The sequence below is a fragment of the Anopheles moucheti genome, chromosome 2, assembly GCF_943734755.1.
Source record: "Anopheles moucheti chromosome 2, idAnoMoucSN_F20_07, whole genome shotgun sequence".
NCBI lineage: Eukaryota > Metazoa > Arthropoda > Insecta > Diptera > Culicidae > Anopheles > Anopheles moucheti.
This window is the reverse complement of record NC_069140.1, coordinates 25,421,851-25,438,378: the sequence shown is the minus strand read 5'-3', so window position 1 is coordinate 25,438,378 and position 16,528 is coordinate 25,421,851. Positions and strand designations below refer to the sequence as shown.

The 16,528-nt window shown below is 46.3% G+C and overlaps 2 protein-coding genes across 3 annotated transcripts in view; both read right to left on the bottom strand.

Annotated features, from left to right (window-relative positions):
- Positions 1–169: 169 nt before the first annotated feature.
- Positions 170–2,837, bottom strand: LOC128309536 (transcriptional adapter 2B). 2 transcript variants are annotated; one of them, XM_053045952.1, is made up of 3 exons: positions 2,696–2,837; positions 1,752–2,612; positions 170–1,318 (listed from the first exon to the last, which is right to left on the bottom strand). In XM_053045952.1, exons 1-3 carry the CDS (start codon positions 2,801–2,803, stop codon positions 731–733), a joined length of 1,557 nt encoding a protein of 518 aa, XP_052901912.1. In that variant the 5' UTR covers positions 2,804–2,837; the 3' UTR covers positions 170–730. The 2 variants fall into 2 exon arrangements, with proteins under 2 accessions (XP_052901912.1, XP_052901913.1); XM_053045953.1 differs by having other exon boundaries at positions 914–1,382.
- A 609-nt stretch (positions 2,838–3,446) lies between these two features.
- LOC128299898 (fibroblast growth factor receptor homolog 1-like) overlaps positions 3,447–16,528 on the bottom strand; it is a 28,244-nt gene continuing 15,162 nt past the window's right edge. The window contains exons 3-11 of the mRNA XM_053036039.1: positions 11,331–11,457; positions 7,452–8,527; positions 7,175–7,353; positions 6,071–6,451; positions 5,745–5,985; positions 5,373–5,668; positions 5,094–5,287; positions 4,882–5,022; positions 3,447–4,801 (exon numbers count right to left, since the gene is read on the bottom strand). Of these exons, the coding sequence (XP_052891999.1) occupies positions 4,531–4,801; positions 4,882–5,022; positions 5,094–5,287; positions 5,373–5,668; positions 5,745–5,985; positions 6,071–6,451; positions 7,175–7,353; positions 7,452–8,527; positions 11,331–11,457 (2,906 nt within the window). The 3' untranslated portion in view covers positions 3,447–4,530. The remainder of the gene's footprint in view (positions 4,802–4,881; positions 5,023–5,093; positions 5,288–5,372; positions 5,669–5,744; positions 5,986–6,070; positions 6,452–7,174; positions 7,354–7,451; positions 8,528–11,330; positions 11,458–16,528) is intronic.

Below are 16,528 nucleotides of genomic sequence, written 5' to 3'. Positions count from 1 at the left end.
TATCTACTATTTAAGCTGAAAGCTTTCAGCACGTTACGGAGGTTTGTGTTTGAAGCATACAGTAATAATATAATTATTTTACACAATACCTAGACGATGCAGAATTGAATGAAGAAATGGATGTCATTTTGAACATTATAGGACAAAACAATTTTTTTAAATTAATTGTATTCTCCACGTGACTTAGGTAAGAAGACCCTGGTTTACATAATAACGATTTTTTTACGATTAAAGAACACCTTCTTTCCCTGCGCTTTACACATTGTTTTTTTGTTTTATCCTAGTGGAGAGATTGAGTTGTTGCTTGCACCTGTCCACATGTACGGTAGGACGCTTGTATCTGTCTATTTGCATGTAGGAAGCGTCTACTATCACACAGTGGGAATGTGAACTACACTTCGAATAATGTAACTATGGCATTGCTTACACAGTACGAAAGCGTGTGTGCGATTGTTTTCGACAACAACCGGGCGGGTTGCAGCTAAAACTAAAATTCGCTCACAATAAATTTACATCCCACCTAATTGTAGACCTTCAAACTGCTAAATGTTTTACTCCAAACCCACGTACCCTCTATCCCACGTATTAACCAGCTAGTGTATAGCGCAATGAGATCGATCAACATCAATTTAAAACCGTCTTTTAACGCGTCTAATACACGGTAAAACCTGGTACCGCGTTCCAATATTCTCGCGTTATCGGCACCAAACATACGTCCTTGTTGATGAATCTAATTTTGTGGGCTGGTCTGTAACCAACCGCGGCTGACCAGATACTTTTTCACGATGCTCTCCGCCACCGAATGAATGTTATGGTCTAGCGCGGGACGGCTAAGCAGAACCGTTTTTAACGTGAGATATCTGGTAACGGGCATGTTCAGTGAACTGCACAGTTGAATTTCATTAGACGTCAGCAGCTGGCCGCCGGGCTGCTGTGCCGGATCGGATGCCAGGTTTCCGGCCCCTGCGCCGCTGCTCGCCTGATGGTGGTGGTGGAGCTTCTGGCCGCTCGTTGACTGATGCAGGCCGCCCGAGCTCGTCACCACCTCCCGCTGTGAGCTATCCAAGCAACTTTTGCTGCTGTATGAGTCGTCGGAGCAAACCCGGTCTTCGGTGAGGTGCGTGGGCTTTCGGTCGATGGAATTTAAGCTTCGGGCGTCGTTTTCGTTTCTTCTTGCCGATCCCACCGTCGATGGTACCCCTTGGGTCGCATTCACCTGACCCACTGACGACACCGCTCCCGTTTGGCCCATTCCGCTGCCCAACACCGAGGATGCCCCTTTGGCGATCTCTCCAGAGGCGCCTCTGCTTCGGTTGTCCTGTCAAAATTTGTCGTATACAACCGGTGATCGACTGACCGTTTGGACCGATTATACATGCAAGCTATTTCGGAAATCGCCGTGCAAACAAAGAGCACAATAGCCACATCAGACAGTGGCGCACGGGAAGAGCATTGGGAGAAAGAACGTGAAGAAGAGAAAAGATTGAGACCGATTAACTTCGCGGCTGGCAACATTGTATTCACAAGAAATAGCTCCCATGTATAATCGGTAACCGGCTCGGTGTGCTACTGTTGTTGCTATGGAAATGGAGCACGATAATTTGTAATGAAATCGTTCGTGCAATACACGAAACATCGTGATGAGAGTGTAGCTATTAAATCAACAATCTAATCATATCAATGCATCCGTACCAATCCATTTCCATGGCTTTCAACGACACGCCGGTGCGGAAAGCTACGCATATACATACCGTCCGTCCATGTCCATATGGTCCCGTGTTGCGATACTGTGCCGCAGCCACATGCTGCTCGAAGTGAACACATTCATCGACGCGTTGAATGCCATTCCAGCGGTAACGGTTCAGCTCGGACAAACGAATCCGCAGCGCCCGTTCACGTTCGAGTGAAGATATCAGTCTCTCAAACTCCAGCGACGTGTAGAACTGAGAATAAGTTCGTAACCGTTCACGAAATTCACGCTGGTCGCGGGTCTGTCGCGCACGTTTCATGTTGCCGCGGAAGAAGTTGGCTATCAGTTGATAATCTCGCACCACTCGTTTCCTTCTCGCCCGTTCTCGTAACCGGCGGGTGTAGATATCCACTTGGGCTAACTTGAGCAGCATGTCCACATCTTCATCGTCCGGCTGTAACGACAGTGTAGAAACGAGCTGTTCCGCCGTTGGGTCGTATTCGCGCTCGAAATCGTCCCTATTTGGCATGTAACCAAGGGCGGCCGCTTCCTCGGCCGTGCAGTCCATCGGCGGTAACTTCTGTATCAGTAACTGACTGAGTGGTCCGGTATCGTCCGAGGTGTGGTCGGTAAGGATCGGGCGCTGATCGACTGCCGTTTGCCATGTGTGCCGCCCGATGGTACCATTGAGAAACTTCGACACATATTCGTCTTTGGCCTCCTCCGGTGTGCGGGTTTCGATGTGTTTGCTAATATCCTCCCAGTTACCGAAACCGTACTGTTCGATGGCATCGAGCAGATGCAGCTCTTCGCGAGCCGACCAGCCGCTTTTGCCACGAAAAATGGAAAGTATTCCTGAGTCCATAAACTGGTACGAGTGATCATTCCGATGCGGTCCGATTTCGGCACCTGCAGCAAAGCACTGTAAACAAAACACAGTAATCAAGCAACCCAGTGGAAGAGACCATTCTTCGCCTTCATCTTCTTCTTTGCATCAACACCTACCGCTAGGCACAGTTCGAAGTCCGTGCACACCACGCAATGCACGCGGATCCCCGAAATATCTTCCTGGCAGTTGGTACATGTGTATTTGGCGAACAGTTCTGTGAACATTGGTGTAACCAAAGATTAGATACACTGCGGGAAAATCCACGACAAATTTTCGTCTCCCAGTACAGACGCTCGCACTTACCCGCCATCTTGGATGTGAGACGAAATTTCGATTATTCGTGGCTTATTTTATTTTTAGATTTTTCGTCGAGCAGCTTCCACAGACTTTCGAGCAGATCTGCATGACACGATGGCACAGTGGGCGTTTGACCTGCTGGTCCAAAATTTTATTTTTCAAATATTTGAAAAATGTTTTAACGTAATTCAGGTGTCAATTGTTTAGTAAAGTGATTTATACGATAAGGGAACGAACCAATAAAAGAACAACCATTCTACATCCAAGAGATGAAAGCTGTCTTCACAAAAGCCGACAAAAGCGTATTTACTTTCAATGGTGTAGCATACCGACCACGTGTGCGTTTGCAAAATTTCAAATAAACCACGTGTGGCGAGGTGTGCGAGTAGAAAACTTACCTATAGAAATTATTTTTTGTAGTAAAATCTTAAACTAATTTTATGTTTCGGACATTTTTGTAATTCTTAACACCATGAAATCAACATTTGAATTTGAGCAAGTAAATTATAACGTCGCACCAGTAAAAACATTCGATTCACATCGTTTTTAGCTTAATATTTATTCGTAGTTTTTATTTTTACAATTCCTTGCCTGATTTGATTGTTGTGTTCATACAGTCTATGTACAATAATACTCGTTGAACTCGCTCCCAAGCTCCCTACTCTTACGTATGCTTGTGACCTCCATGGGGTGTCCTATAGAATTGACCTATGCCGCCTACATTTCACTATATCTGTTCTTCCACAAACGGTTACACTTTCATCAAACTAAACCCGATTCGACGTAGACATCGTTGAAAAATTGTGACTTAATCTAACTTACCTCAAATTACACGTCATTACGTTACTACTAAACTCGGATTGGGATTGCTTTGGCGTTCAAATAATGAGCCGAAAAGCAATCTTCGACATATCAAATGAATAAACATGTAATGGCCTCAATGTGGTCATGGTATTGGTATTACGCAATAAGATTTGGATATGCTGCTCGAAAGGATCCGCAGTTATTGACTAGTTTTCCCTCCTTAGATTTGTGTTTAATTACCGGCTAAGCTGCTCTTAATTACATCAAATAAATACAGTCTTGTTCAAACTTAACGTCTATAAGCATACGACACGTGTGACATCCGCATTGGGTACTCAATTTCATTGCTGTTCGACGGTTGTATTTGCAATATAAATTTAGTAGGACGACGAAAACCAACCCTTTTACTTGCAAATGGTTCTAAAGATGTTATGTTAATCTACACTGGATATCTCTATCGCAACTTGAAGCAAATGCACCCCATAGTTTCTCTGTAGTTGGTATGTCTGCCTCCAAGATGAAGACTATCTTCCTTGAAGGTGATCGGCGATTTACGAGCCACATATTGCCACGTGTTTTGTTTTCGCTTCCAAAATCAGAGTTCGTGATCCCGAAGTGTAGCCTTCCGACTCCTCACGCTTCTGGGCAGCTGTAGCCGTTGCCTTATCTTGTTACCACCGTCCGGTATTCAACTATTTAGAACTACTTTAAAACTCTGCCCCAAAGCAATGCTAGATACTCAAACATTCATTCACATTCACGCAACGCTTTACAATAAATAATCTACATTGAGATTGCTCATAACGAGACTCATCCTAAAGAACTCTACCCGTTCTGCATGGCACAATGGTTAGTAGATACAGTCGTTGTTGTAGCTTCTATTAAATCGATACATGTGTACACGTTCGTGTTCCGTGCCCGCTTGATCGTCACAATCTTCCTCGTCCTCTTCGTCGTCACTATCGTCGCTAGATGGCGGAGTTTCTAGCTGCGGTAGCCCTAGGTCTAGGTATTCTTCGTTGGACGTTATGCTCACAAGCCGATCCAGGTGTTGCACGATTTCACTAAACGTAGGCCGTTCTTCTGGTCGATAATGCCAACACTCTCGCATAAACAGGTATCTGAGAAAGAAGAGACAGTAACCATTGATTAGTGTCGTGGCCGATGGTCGACGACTTCAAACAACGAAACACCAACGTACATTTCAATCGAACATAGCGGAGGTTTTTCCATCCGTTTGCCTTTTTTCAAATGTTCCAGCAGGTTGTCCCACGTTGGAATTGATGGGTAGGGGTTTCCTCCCAGTGTCATTATTTCCCACAAAAGAACGCCAAAAGACCATCTAAAGGTAAAGAAACACCAACAATATTTAATCCAATTCCATAAGCTATGCAAACAAAACTAAAAACTTACACATCGCTTTGTGAGTCGTAGAACTTTTCTTCCAGAGATTCCGGTGCCATCCATCGGATCGGTAGTTTGCCAGTGGTCGTCTTTCGGTAATATTCCTGATCGTGGATATCTCTGGCTAATCCAAAGTCGGCTATCTTCATCACGTAGTTGTCGCTTACCAAGATATTTCGGGCCGCCAGATCTCGATGGATGCACTGCATTTCCGTGAAACGAAACACGAACCACACGAGCCAATCATTCAACAAAAGTTCCAAAGAAACTTCGTTACTCTTAACCTACCCTTCTCGAAGCCAAATGTTCCATGCCACGTGCTATCTGATACGCGAACGAGATAAGCTCCTTTTGAGTGAGAATTTTCTTTTCCTTCTCATTGGTGGCCTCGTAGTTCGATCCAAAGCGATGACTTCGCAGAAAGTTCTTCAGGTTGCCGTGCGGTGCATACTCAACGATCACGTACAATGGACCATCCTTGCAGCAACAGCCCAGCAGATTGATGATATTCACATGCTTTCCAATCATCTTCATCACCTCCATTTCACACACGAGATCCTTGACATCGGCATCCGTATGTCCCTCTGAAACCATATACACGAACACCGATGCATTTCATCAAAACTATCGCAATTTGTACTCTGCTTGTACTATCCTTACCCTTTAGCATCTTAACGGCAACCACGGTTGATGGATGACCTTTGACAAGCCCGTGCGCTTCCGCCATGACGACCTTTCCAAACATTCCCTCGCCGAGGCTCTTGCCCAGATGTAGCTTGTTGCGAGGAAACTCCCAATTCAGATCAATCGGAAACTCGTACTCCGAGATCATGGTTGGATCACAGTTTCCACTTTGCACCAGCGTCGACCGTTGTTTCTCGATGCGAACAATTGGCATTTGCTAGAAACAAAAATAAAAATAAGAAGGATATCGTTAAACCAGAAACCCGAACAAAACATGCGTAGTAATCTCTCCAGCAACTTACCAATGCCTCTGACATGCCCGGTATGCTACTCTCGACGATCGGTTGCTTCAACACGATCACCTTCTTCGTCCACTGGTTAACGTGTTCCATGGCGCGGTGCTTCATCTTTTCGCGCTTTAGCTTTTTGCAGACTATGATTACCACGCCGGCCAGCACCACGAAACAGACGCACAGAAAGAACGTCATGCCCATGATCAGCGTCGAATGTGTTCTGACCGGATGTGCGGTCGGGGTATCATCCGGGGGCAGTTCGTCCAACACCTGCAGATACGCACTCTCGTACGATGCACCCAGGCTGTTGGCTGCAATGCACGTGTACCAACCTTCGTCCGCATGGGTTACGTTTTCCAACGTCAAAACTTCAGGATTATCCGGATCACGCTGATAGGGGGATACATTGGAGTAAAAAGTTTTAACAGTTTGTAAAGCTAATCAACTAAAATATCATTATTATTGCACATCTTATGTTAGCAAGTGCGCTGTTAATAGGTTAATAGTACTCGTTAGTCAACAAACTTACTTAAACTAACGCTAAATCGATGATTAATGTCGGTTAATTCACAACAGGATAACGATTATTGTGTTAGCAAACGGACAATTTTGTTTTTTTTTAAACCATCACCTTAACAGTGTTTGTAAATTCGTCGCAATTCACATCGCAGAGACCTTTGTATTTGACCCACTCCACGTGTTTCGTGAGATCACTCAGCACCTTACACTCCATCGTGACATTTCCACCAACAACTATCGTCACGTTGGATAACGCTTTCGTTATGATCGGCTTGTGGTTGACACGATCTGTAAATTGATGGGAAAGGGATATTGCTTTGTGTTACCGCAGTCAGAGCTACAACAACCTCACCAAGGATACAAAGTGTGCTATAAAAGTACAACAGTATTATCACCCTTAATGTGACCATCACCAGCAGTTTTCCATTAGCAGAAATATACAAACAACCAACCCGAGTAAAGATAAAGCCCAATCTCCATTACACAAAGGAACTACACCGTACGGAACCGTAACACCGAAGAAACATGGATGTCGAACAACGTAAATCTACCGTCCACCAACTGTAACCAACACCTGAGTCTGTCATTCGGTACCTTCAGTTTAAGATTTTCCGGTATGGATACATTTTCCAACTCGACTATTCGTAGCTTCACCCACTCAATGTGTGGCTCCAGTTCGGACAGGGTGGGACAGCGGAAGATGGCGGTGGTGTTGACCAGTGTGGTCACATTCTTCGGACGTTCCGTAAAAAGTGGACGAGCTGGGAAGCGATCTGCGATCACGATCACGAGACACCGCCACCCATGAAGGAAGAATGATGAAAAAAGGATTTTCCCAGCTTCCCCACGTTCCCCACCCTTTGTAACTCACCTTTCACTTCAAGCTTGGTAGTGAAGTCGGAACATCCCAGCCGGTTGCACACGGTGCAGGTGTAAATGCCCGAATCCTGCGGCACCAGATCCTCCAGCACGATTGCCCAGTTAACCTTCTTCACCTGCCCCATGGTACGTTCGATGTCGCGCCCATCCTTCGTCCAGGTGATGTTTGGTTTCGGGTACCCGTCGGCAGGACACCGCAGCCGTACCATGTTGCCGGACGGCTTCGACACAATCTTCGGCATGTGTTCCTTCTTCATGAACTCGGGCCAACGGTCCGGCGGTGGCGTACCGGATCCATTTACTGCACCGGCACTATCCTCCGTCGTGTCCGCACCATGCACACCGGTTCCATTGGACGGATCTTCTCCCTCGTCGTCCTCATCTTCCTCTTCCGCGTCCTCTTCCGGCTGGAGCATTCGTTTCTCGGTGGCGACCGGGTAGTAGCGGCCCATCGCACGCACCATCACCGTATCTTGGGCCGGACCCGGTCGAAAATCTCCCTGCAGCTGGGAATGGCTTTCCATCGTGTTGTGCTGAATGTAAGTTGGTTCGAGCTCTCCCGATTCTACCACCTCCAGCTCGGTTGTTGAATTTACACACCCGTACACGTTGCACACCACGCACACGTATGTTCCGGCGTCCGTCGGCATCAGCTGCTTGAAGACTATGGTCGATTTGTACGAGTTGTCCCGATATTCTTGGCCATCCTTTTGCCAGCTTATGTGCGGTATTGGGTGACCGATCGCGTCACACTTTAATCGATAATCTTCACCCACCTCGCGAACAACCGAACTCGGGTATGCGTCGTCCTGCGTACCAAGTATGCGTGGAGGGCCCTCCTTCAGCTCGTTGTCCAGTATGTCCAGAGGCTTAACACTACCGGGCGCGGGACCGGCTGATGTGGCATGTAAACTTTTGCGTTCCAGATTTGCCATTCCGGCACCGTCGCTTTGGTATTGGTCCGTTTCCTGACTGAACACGGACAGTGTCAGGTTGGACCATTCGTTAAATTCGGAACCGCAGGAATAGTAACCGGCATCAGTTTTGCGAACTTGCTCAAAACGCAGTCTGGTGGTGGCGAGGAGAAGAAAACACAAAATATGTAATTAGTCGAAACAATCAACGATTCTGGCATTCATTTTCTTTCCCTTCCCAAACTTAGACATCTTTCCCGAACTCAGCCGGACTTGTCTAACAGTAAGTACGTGCTATTAAGTTACGCCCTCCCCTGTATACGAGAGCCTTTACGAGACGAGACTTTGGAATTAGACAACCCGAACACATGTTGAGCAGTTGTTTAATGCTATTGCTTACCCGTCAATAACACCTACTACAGAACGGAAGGAACGCTGTTGGAAATAAATTCTAGGTACTTATTGTTCCACTTCCCCACTAGCAGCGGAGACTCTCACCGGCCGGAGGGTGGTCCGATAAAAGTCTACAAAGGTATGGCAATAAATCCATCAAACAGCAAATCCAATCACAATAACCGATAGCAAAAGCAACTGCCAGCATACTTCCAAAACAGGGACCCGTGTCTGTCAACTGTTTGATGGGAACTCTGAGCGTATGCTCGTCGTGTCATAAATTGCATTATTTCCCCGGGAGTAGCTCCTACAGTTCATTCAAGTGTCAATCGATCGGCTCTGAACTGAATCCTGGTCTGAAATTCTTTCTCGCCGTGCCTAACCTTTTGCTTACCCAATTTGTACGTCAATCGACACAAGGGTAACGTACGATCATTACTGCGCGTGCGAAGGCACGTGGTCGATCGTTCGATCCCAGCCAAGAGGAAAAACTCTCTTCGTTGCTTTTACTTGCTTTTGGTCATGATGGTTTGTTTATTTTTCAACCATCTAATAAAGATTTGTCGATCGGTGAAGATTTCCCTGCCCCGATTGACTGTGGATGCGTGGAGATCACAAGGGGCAAACGGCCCTAGAAGCAGCTTGACTTTTCTTTATGGAAATTATCTCAACCCTCCCCCGGGTATGGTTCGGGCAACGTACGAGGGGTTAATTGAAGTTTTGGGTTTTCCAATAACTTTCGAGCTCACCCATTTGATCTTCACCCATTTGTGAACGTTGGGGCTTGAAGGTGGGACAATGTTCTATACACATTGTGCGCGACCGGAGCGATCGAGCAGATGTTTGGAATGAAAAACCGATCAAGAAGTGTTGTTCCCTCCCAGTTTTGTTATGCATCTTCACTTACAATCCATCCCTTTATGGCGTGATGGCATTAAATGCAGTTGTGTATGCTGATGCCTGCACGCGTGCACTATCGTGCGTTTTGAGATGGGGTTTTGGCGGGACCGTATGTTTGTAAACATTCGGGAACTCAAGAGGAAAACAAAAAAAAACCATAAGATGCTAAAGCTCATAATTTTTCTTCACCTCCACTGTACCCAAAGGAGTATTTTTAGCTCGGAACATTGACGAATCCGTTCCAAGGACGATAGAAGCGAACAGAATAAGTGGAAAATTGAGCCCATTTAACGGGCATGAAGTACGCCGTGTGTCCGGAACAGTGGAGCACCAGTGCGACGCGCTAGCCTTCAACGACTGTTGATGAAAAGCAGTACAGTTCCTTGTTTAACCGTGCGGACAATCACTGCCAGTCTTTTGCCACTGTTTGAATGCCGTTTCTTGTAACGGGCTGTCGCGGAAGACGCTAGTAATTGCTCTTAATGGATTACAAATTGATGTACCGTGCCGTCGGTTTTGCATCCCTACCCTCCAAATGTCCGGATTGCCACGCGAGGGGAAAGATTGATCGCATATGCATGTCGATCGATGAAAGAGCGAAAGTAAACTGCACGGGACTGCGTGCACGGGGGTTGGTGTTTGATCAGCGAACGTCCTTTGGAATTTGTACTTCAATTTGAGCCATAGCAGCCGACCCATCAAGCACTGGCTTAATGTACACACATTGGACCTTACTGTAGTACCTGTAGCAATCAACAGACCACAGCAACAGCGCACACAAAAATCCACTCCGCAGCAAACCGGATTATTTTAACCGTCTTTCGTTGCCCTGGCTGTAAAATACACACTACTCCGCACAACTCGGTAACCGCAGCACGGGAAATTCAGGGAACTCATCGTTCGCTTCTGTTTTACTCCCAAATGCGTTGCGCGACTGTTTCATCACGTTACACGTCCGTTCAATTTTCCTCCCAGTCTGGCCATCATGGAGGATTACTGCCAAATTTCAACAAAACGTTGCGCTTGTGTTTATTTTAAGTTGCTCAATGAAATTTCAAACACACACGCACACCAATTTTTCCATGTGTACCGTTGGCCGATGGTAACAGTTCCGCTGCTGTGCTCTAAACATACGGACGGAAAGACCCCACTTTTCCGACGGGACGCCGTGAGCGTGCGCCCGTGCGCCCGGGAAAAGGTAAACACACAGTTTCAGACCAACTCCGGAGATCGCCATCTGGTGAATTTTCTTCTGAGTTTCCACGAAAGCTAGAGACACGCGATTGAGCGCTGTTTCGTTTAACGGGGTATAGGTTTGATTGCATCTATTGCAACTGTTCATATCTCTCTGCTAGTCTTTTGGGGAATAGTAATTCTCAATATCAGTTTTCCCACTCCTTGATGGAAGAATAATTTTCCTTCTTGCTTGGTGATGCTTGGTCAATTCTGGCTCTATTTGACTTCGTTTAGCCGTAGCTGGGTAGTAGTCAAGTCCCACAAGAACCTCCAAGAACGTTGGATTTGGTCCGGATGGGATTTTGTCCCGGTCCTGTCGTGTGAAGATCAGCGCCATTCCCAATACACCACCGTGCCTTCCAACTTTCCTATCGGTCACAACCATCTTGAACTTTATCGAAAAATATTCAATATCCGAATTTACTTACGATTTCGCACGCTTATGATCCACCGCAATCAGTTTACCATTCCTATACCACGTGGGACTGTCGAAATTGCACTTGATGATCAGCTTGGCATAGAGTGGGACCGTTTCCTTCACGAGCTTTTTATTGCCTGTAATAAAACAGAATGGAATGGAAAGATATTAAACATTTGGTTCGAGAAAAAATGGTTTTATTAGCAAAGTGTTGAAATCGGGCCGACAAGCAGCCACGAACGGAAGAAAGATGAACAATGTTGGGCGTCACCGCGGACAACATCAAGCTAAAATTAAAGCGTTTTGTTTGTAGCGTACAGTACACGGTGTTACACAGGGCCAAGACATCACTCACACAGGCGTTCTTATAGGCCGTATGAAATAGCAAAGAAATCTCGCGTCAATCGAAGCTTCAGGTTTGACTGCGCCGTATTCCGGTCGAAGCTTAGGCAACCGGATCCGGCGATCCGGACGGCAACGGGAAGATCGTCATTGAGAGGCTGTGGCTGCGAACCGCAACCTGCGCATCGCAAGATGCGATCGCACGGATAGCACGGGTCCAGTAGGGGGAGTTTAGTGGTAGTTTGCACATGTTTCCGTTTTGATCAGTTTCGGGCCCCGAAAAAAACCCTTTCCGAATGGTTCCGGCTGGTGTGCGGTCGGGTTTTTGCTGTGTCGTTGACGGTATTTCGGGGCGGTTTTTCAATGTCGCTACCGGAACGAGTCATCCCACTTGCTGCAGGATAGAAAGAGAGGAAGTTGCATAGGCGCAAGGATGGAACGATTGTAACATTTGCGGCTTCCACCAGCTTTCGGAAAACAGATGCGGAACAAACCTACACGATGCGATTCTAAGCAAGAGAGTGTGTTGATGGTTTCCTCCTGTTCTTTTTTTTCAGGATATCCTTACATTCATTAGAAGAGGAAGACACAGCGTAAGACACAACATTAAATCTAGCGAGAGATTTTTATTACTTTAGTCAGGCATCTATCATTTGAAAATTTGCCTAGCATAAACGCCAAAACGAACATCGACCACGACACCGCAACATTCGCCGGTATATAAAATAACGGATACGGTCCCATGCCGTGTATGGGACCGGTGCAAAATGATGCCCAGCATAAAACGCTTGATACAACTTCGATGAGTTTTACGCGTTTATGATATTAATTAAAACGTGAAACCGTGCGCTGATGTACGCTGGCAAGTCGCGGCCTTTAATTAGTGACATGTGCATCGAGATGCGGCCGTTTTTCGCCTTCACCCAGCGCACGCACGTGCGCAGATGAAACTGACGCGCGTGATGAGCGACACCACTTCCTGACGGCTCGCTGTCAACGCTTCTGTGTCGCCGAAGCCCGGTTGGAAGGTTCTCAAAACTCGTGCGAGTTCGAGTGGTTTGTGTGTGTGTTTGATTGCAATAATTTTTCACGGGTCAATGTGTGATCGTACCGCAATAACTTCGGCTCTCCAATTATGCCCGAGAAGGCAGCTTCACGGTAGCGTGGATACATTTTTCCCTGTTCCTCGCAGACAACATCCCGGTGTAGGTCCTCAAAACATGGCTTTCAATTTCCATTTTGCATGTAACTTCATGTTGGGAGATCTTCGTTTTTTGTTGGTGCATAGAGTTCCTAGTAGTTCCAGACTAGACACCAGGCAGTCTGCAGCAACTCGACTGCTAGTTTGAAAGGTGTGATGTATGGCTGTGGCTAGCATACTCACCGAACCATCTGAAATACCCTTTCGGCATATCCTGCCTGAATGTCTAACACATGGCTTTCCTTACGCACGTTGAGTGCATTCGCCCATTCGACAGTGACAACGTTTCCATGATCAAAGTAATGACCTTCGCGCGAACGATCGGGAAAAAAAAGATGCTCACCACCGGGACTCGGTACCTTCAACCTAAACTCTTGAACCACTCGAAAATAAAATATTAATTATAGCCCAACGTTCTGGTCCGCCGAGCATTTCGTTTGGCCCCCGGTTGATGCTGTTCGGTTCGAATTGCTGCATAAAGTATTGCACGCTTCGGAACTGACGATCGTTTCCATCGTTTCGCCCAACGGGACCGAACAAGTGCACCAGACAGATACGCGTCGCAAATGGTTGGAACAGCTCCAACAGTACTCGCCGTGGCTAATTGATGTCTATGCCAGTGTCCAGAGGAAAGCGTTTCTAGAATACGGTCGGTATTGTACGACGGCTGCGACGCACAGTACTTCACCGCGCTGGTATTCCAGCTAGTTCCGGTTTGTGCCGCTAGAAGTTCGATCTTCCCCCGTCAGACAGACAATGCCACAAAAGCGCTATGGTGGTGCTGGCTTATGCAACTATGTATCTGTTTTCTTCGTCGCATCTGCGATCGAGATGCACGGTGATATATCGCACCCGATGGATTCCATCTGGCCCACAGATGCTGGCTGCGTGAATCCCGATCGATATCGGGAACCCTCTAACCGAACGTTTGAAAAATGTACACAGCACACTGCTGGTACACCCGTTCCTGCTTGGTCATTCATCTTTTTCGCCAAGGCATCCAATTGCTGGAACGAAGCGCATTTGCATTGTAGCGTTTAATTAATGATATATGCCGCTAACTGCAAAAGGTTGCTGCACCTGTTCTATTTTCGTGTCACGCGTTTTGCTGCCTTTTGGCCTCGACCGAGGCAGTACCGATGGTACGGGCACCGCTAATGCATCTGCAGAGCAGTGCAGAGTTTATTTTAGTTGACGCAAATTTCACTTTTCATTCATAACTTTTCCTTTTACCCATGGCTGTAACATTTGCAGTCATTCATGGTGTGATGTACATGAAGAGGGCCTGGAATAAATGCAGCATGGGGACGTGCACGGGACGCATCTTCGTTTGGTGACACTGGGGAGTCGACCAATCTTGGCTATGCCGAACGAGCATGGGCTGCAGAAGATGCACGAATGGACCCGGTTTAGGGTAAGACCGACGGAAATGAGCTTCAATTACTATCATCTTCATTCGCCTGCCTGCTTACGGTGGCCCCCCACCTCCGCTTGAACTGCACCGAATGGACAGATAGGAAGGATTTAAATGTTTCGCTCCCCAAATCACGCTATCGCTCATGCACGGAATGTCCCATGCGTGTATCATCGTACGGCTGGTTCGGGTCGGACATTATGTTTGCCCGCTGTTGCATCGAGCATAGTAGGCGAATTAAATAATTTATAGCAGTGCTAAATTTGTCCACGCAGTGTCTTGCTGCTTACGTGTGTTCGCTTTGTGGTGTAGTGCCTTTGCTTCATCTAAATCCCTCCGCTGGAGGTTAGCAGCTGCTGGATGCGATGTTCCGTTTGTTTCGGCTTTGTGTGAAAATGTTCGATTGCGGATTGTTTATGCGGAAACTAATCGATGTAAACGTACTTCAAACGTGAACATAAACACCGGATACATAGTATTACGTGACCGCCCAAGATTCGGTGGAAACGTTTGAACGTTAGCAAACACCCTGTACCAACTAGAACCCCTGTTCCGGTGCTTAAAGGAAGCTGGACTTCCTTCCTGTTCAGGGAAGTAGACCGCAAGCGTGGAATGTAAGTTAAATAAATATCACATGCTAGTTTCTTGCTACAATTGTCCAGGGTGGATATCAAAGAATCTCTACAATTGTTAATATTGCAGACAATTCAATCAGCACGGTTCTGTTAACCTTTTCCTCTCTAATCGACAATGGTAATGGGTATACCGATGACTATGATTGTACTTTAAAAACCATCTTGGGTCAATGTTAAATGAAAAGTGTAGTGATACAAATTTCTATAACTGCATTCTGACGGCAATTTCAATTAACCTCTCTGTTTGCCATCAGATTCAGCATTTGTTTGCAGAGTGACATTAAGTGATAGTTGGATAATTCTAACAACCTGAGCTCTTGAAGATGACTGGAGGAGATGTATTGTTGCTGTCAAGTGGAGATCAGAGGTGATTAATATTCAAACATATTTTATTATTACAGCAATTATTTGATGCTGCCAAATTAACAAACAAATAATAAATCAAACCAATCTCTGCTCAATGATTACTAACTTATAATTTTGAAGTCGTAAAGATACCACCAGAAGTTGAATACTTCAACCACCAAGTGAGCGTGTTGGTATGTTCCTACCCTCAAACACTAACCCTTTTGGCCCTTTCCGCCATTCCTGGAGTGTTCTGATTGTTAGTAACCTTGGTGCACAATGATAGTCTCAAGGTGTATGTGATGACGCTCGCCACATCCACACTGTGGCCGTTAAGTTAAATCACTCACCGGAAGCTTCATTCTCAGACGGTGCCGGAATGAAGCAGCAGCGTGTACAAAATTGGCCGTGCTGCGTCAATTCCTATTCCCCATGCAGCTCACAAGAAGCGGAAAACGTGGTGGCACGTTGTACGTATCCTCTCCCCTGCTGTTCCTGCTACTAATGCTACCATCATCATCATCATCATCACTGGTCGCCACAGTCATTATCATCATCTGCATCGTCAGTGGCGGTGTGCTATTTTCGACACCTTCCCATAAACCAAGGTAAATAAACATTCCAACGTGTGGTTACGCCCAGCACCCCAACGTGCCAATATAAACAGGCACTAGGGCAAAACACTCGGTATCGGTAGCGCTCGGTTCGTAGATCGATTTTTGAGAGTAATCTATTGGCACTAATTTTGAACAGGCCAGGACGTTAAGCGACTGTGCGGTAAGGTTGGAATGTACAACGAATTTTGGGTTGGTGAGGTTGATTGGACATCGGCCATTGTGCAGTGCGACTTAGCGTGTTACCGTGAACGATCTAATCGTTTACTGCAGGTGTGCACATTACACGCTTAATGGTTGTACCGAACATGGTGGTTGGATACGATTGATATTCTGCAGCCGTACAATTTTCGCAAACACTATTGTTAGCGTTGCGATCTGCATCAGGTTTCCACCAAAGGAGGGTGATGAAATGTTTCGTTAGTAGGCTTATCACGTTGCAGCATACGCGCTAGTGTCACTTATGGATGAATTTGTTACATTTACGCGACGGAAGTGTGAAGCCAGCAATGGAAAAAGAATTGCTATGAGGAGTTCGTTAATCGATCGTTATATTTCCAATACAATTCCGAAACATCTTATTGCGTCTCGCGATTATATGACGTTCCGCAATGTCGTCACCCGAAAGTCTACCTTTGCTCTATAAGCCCTTTTTAG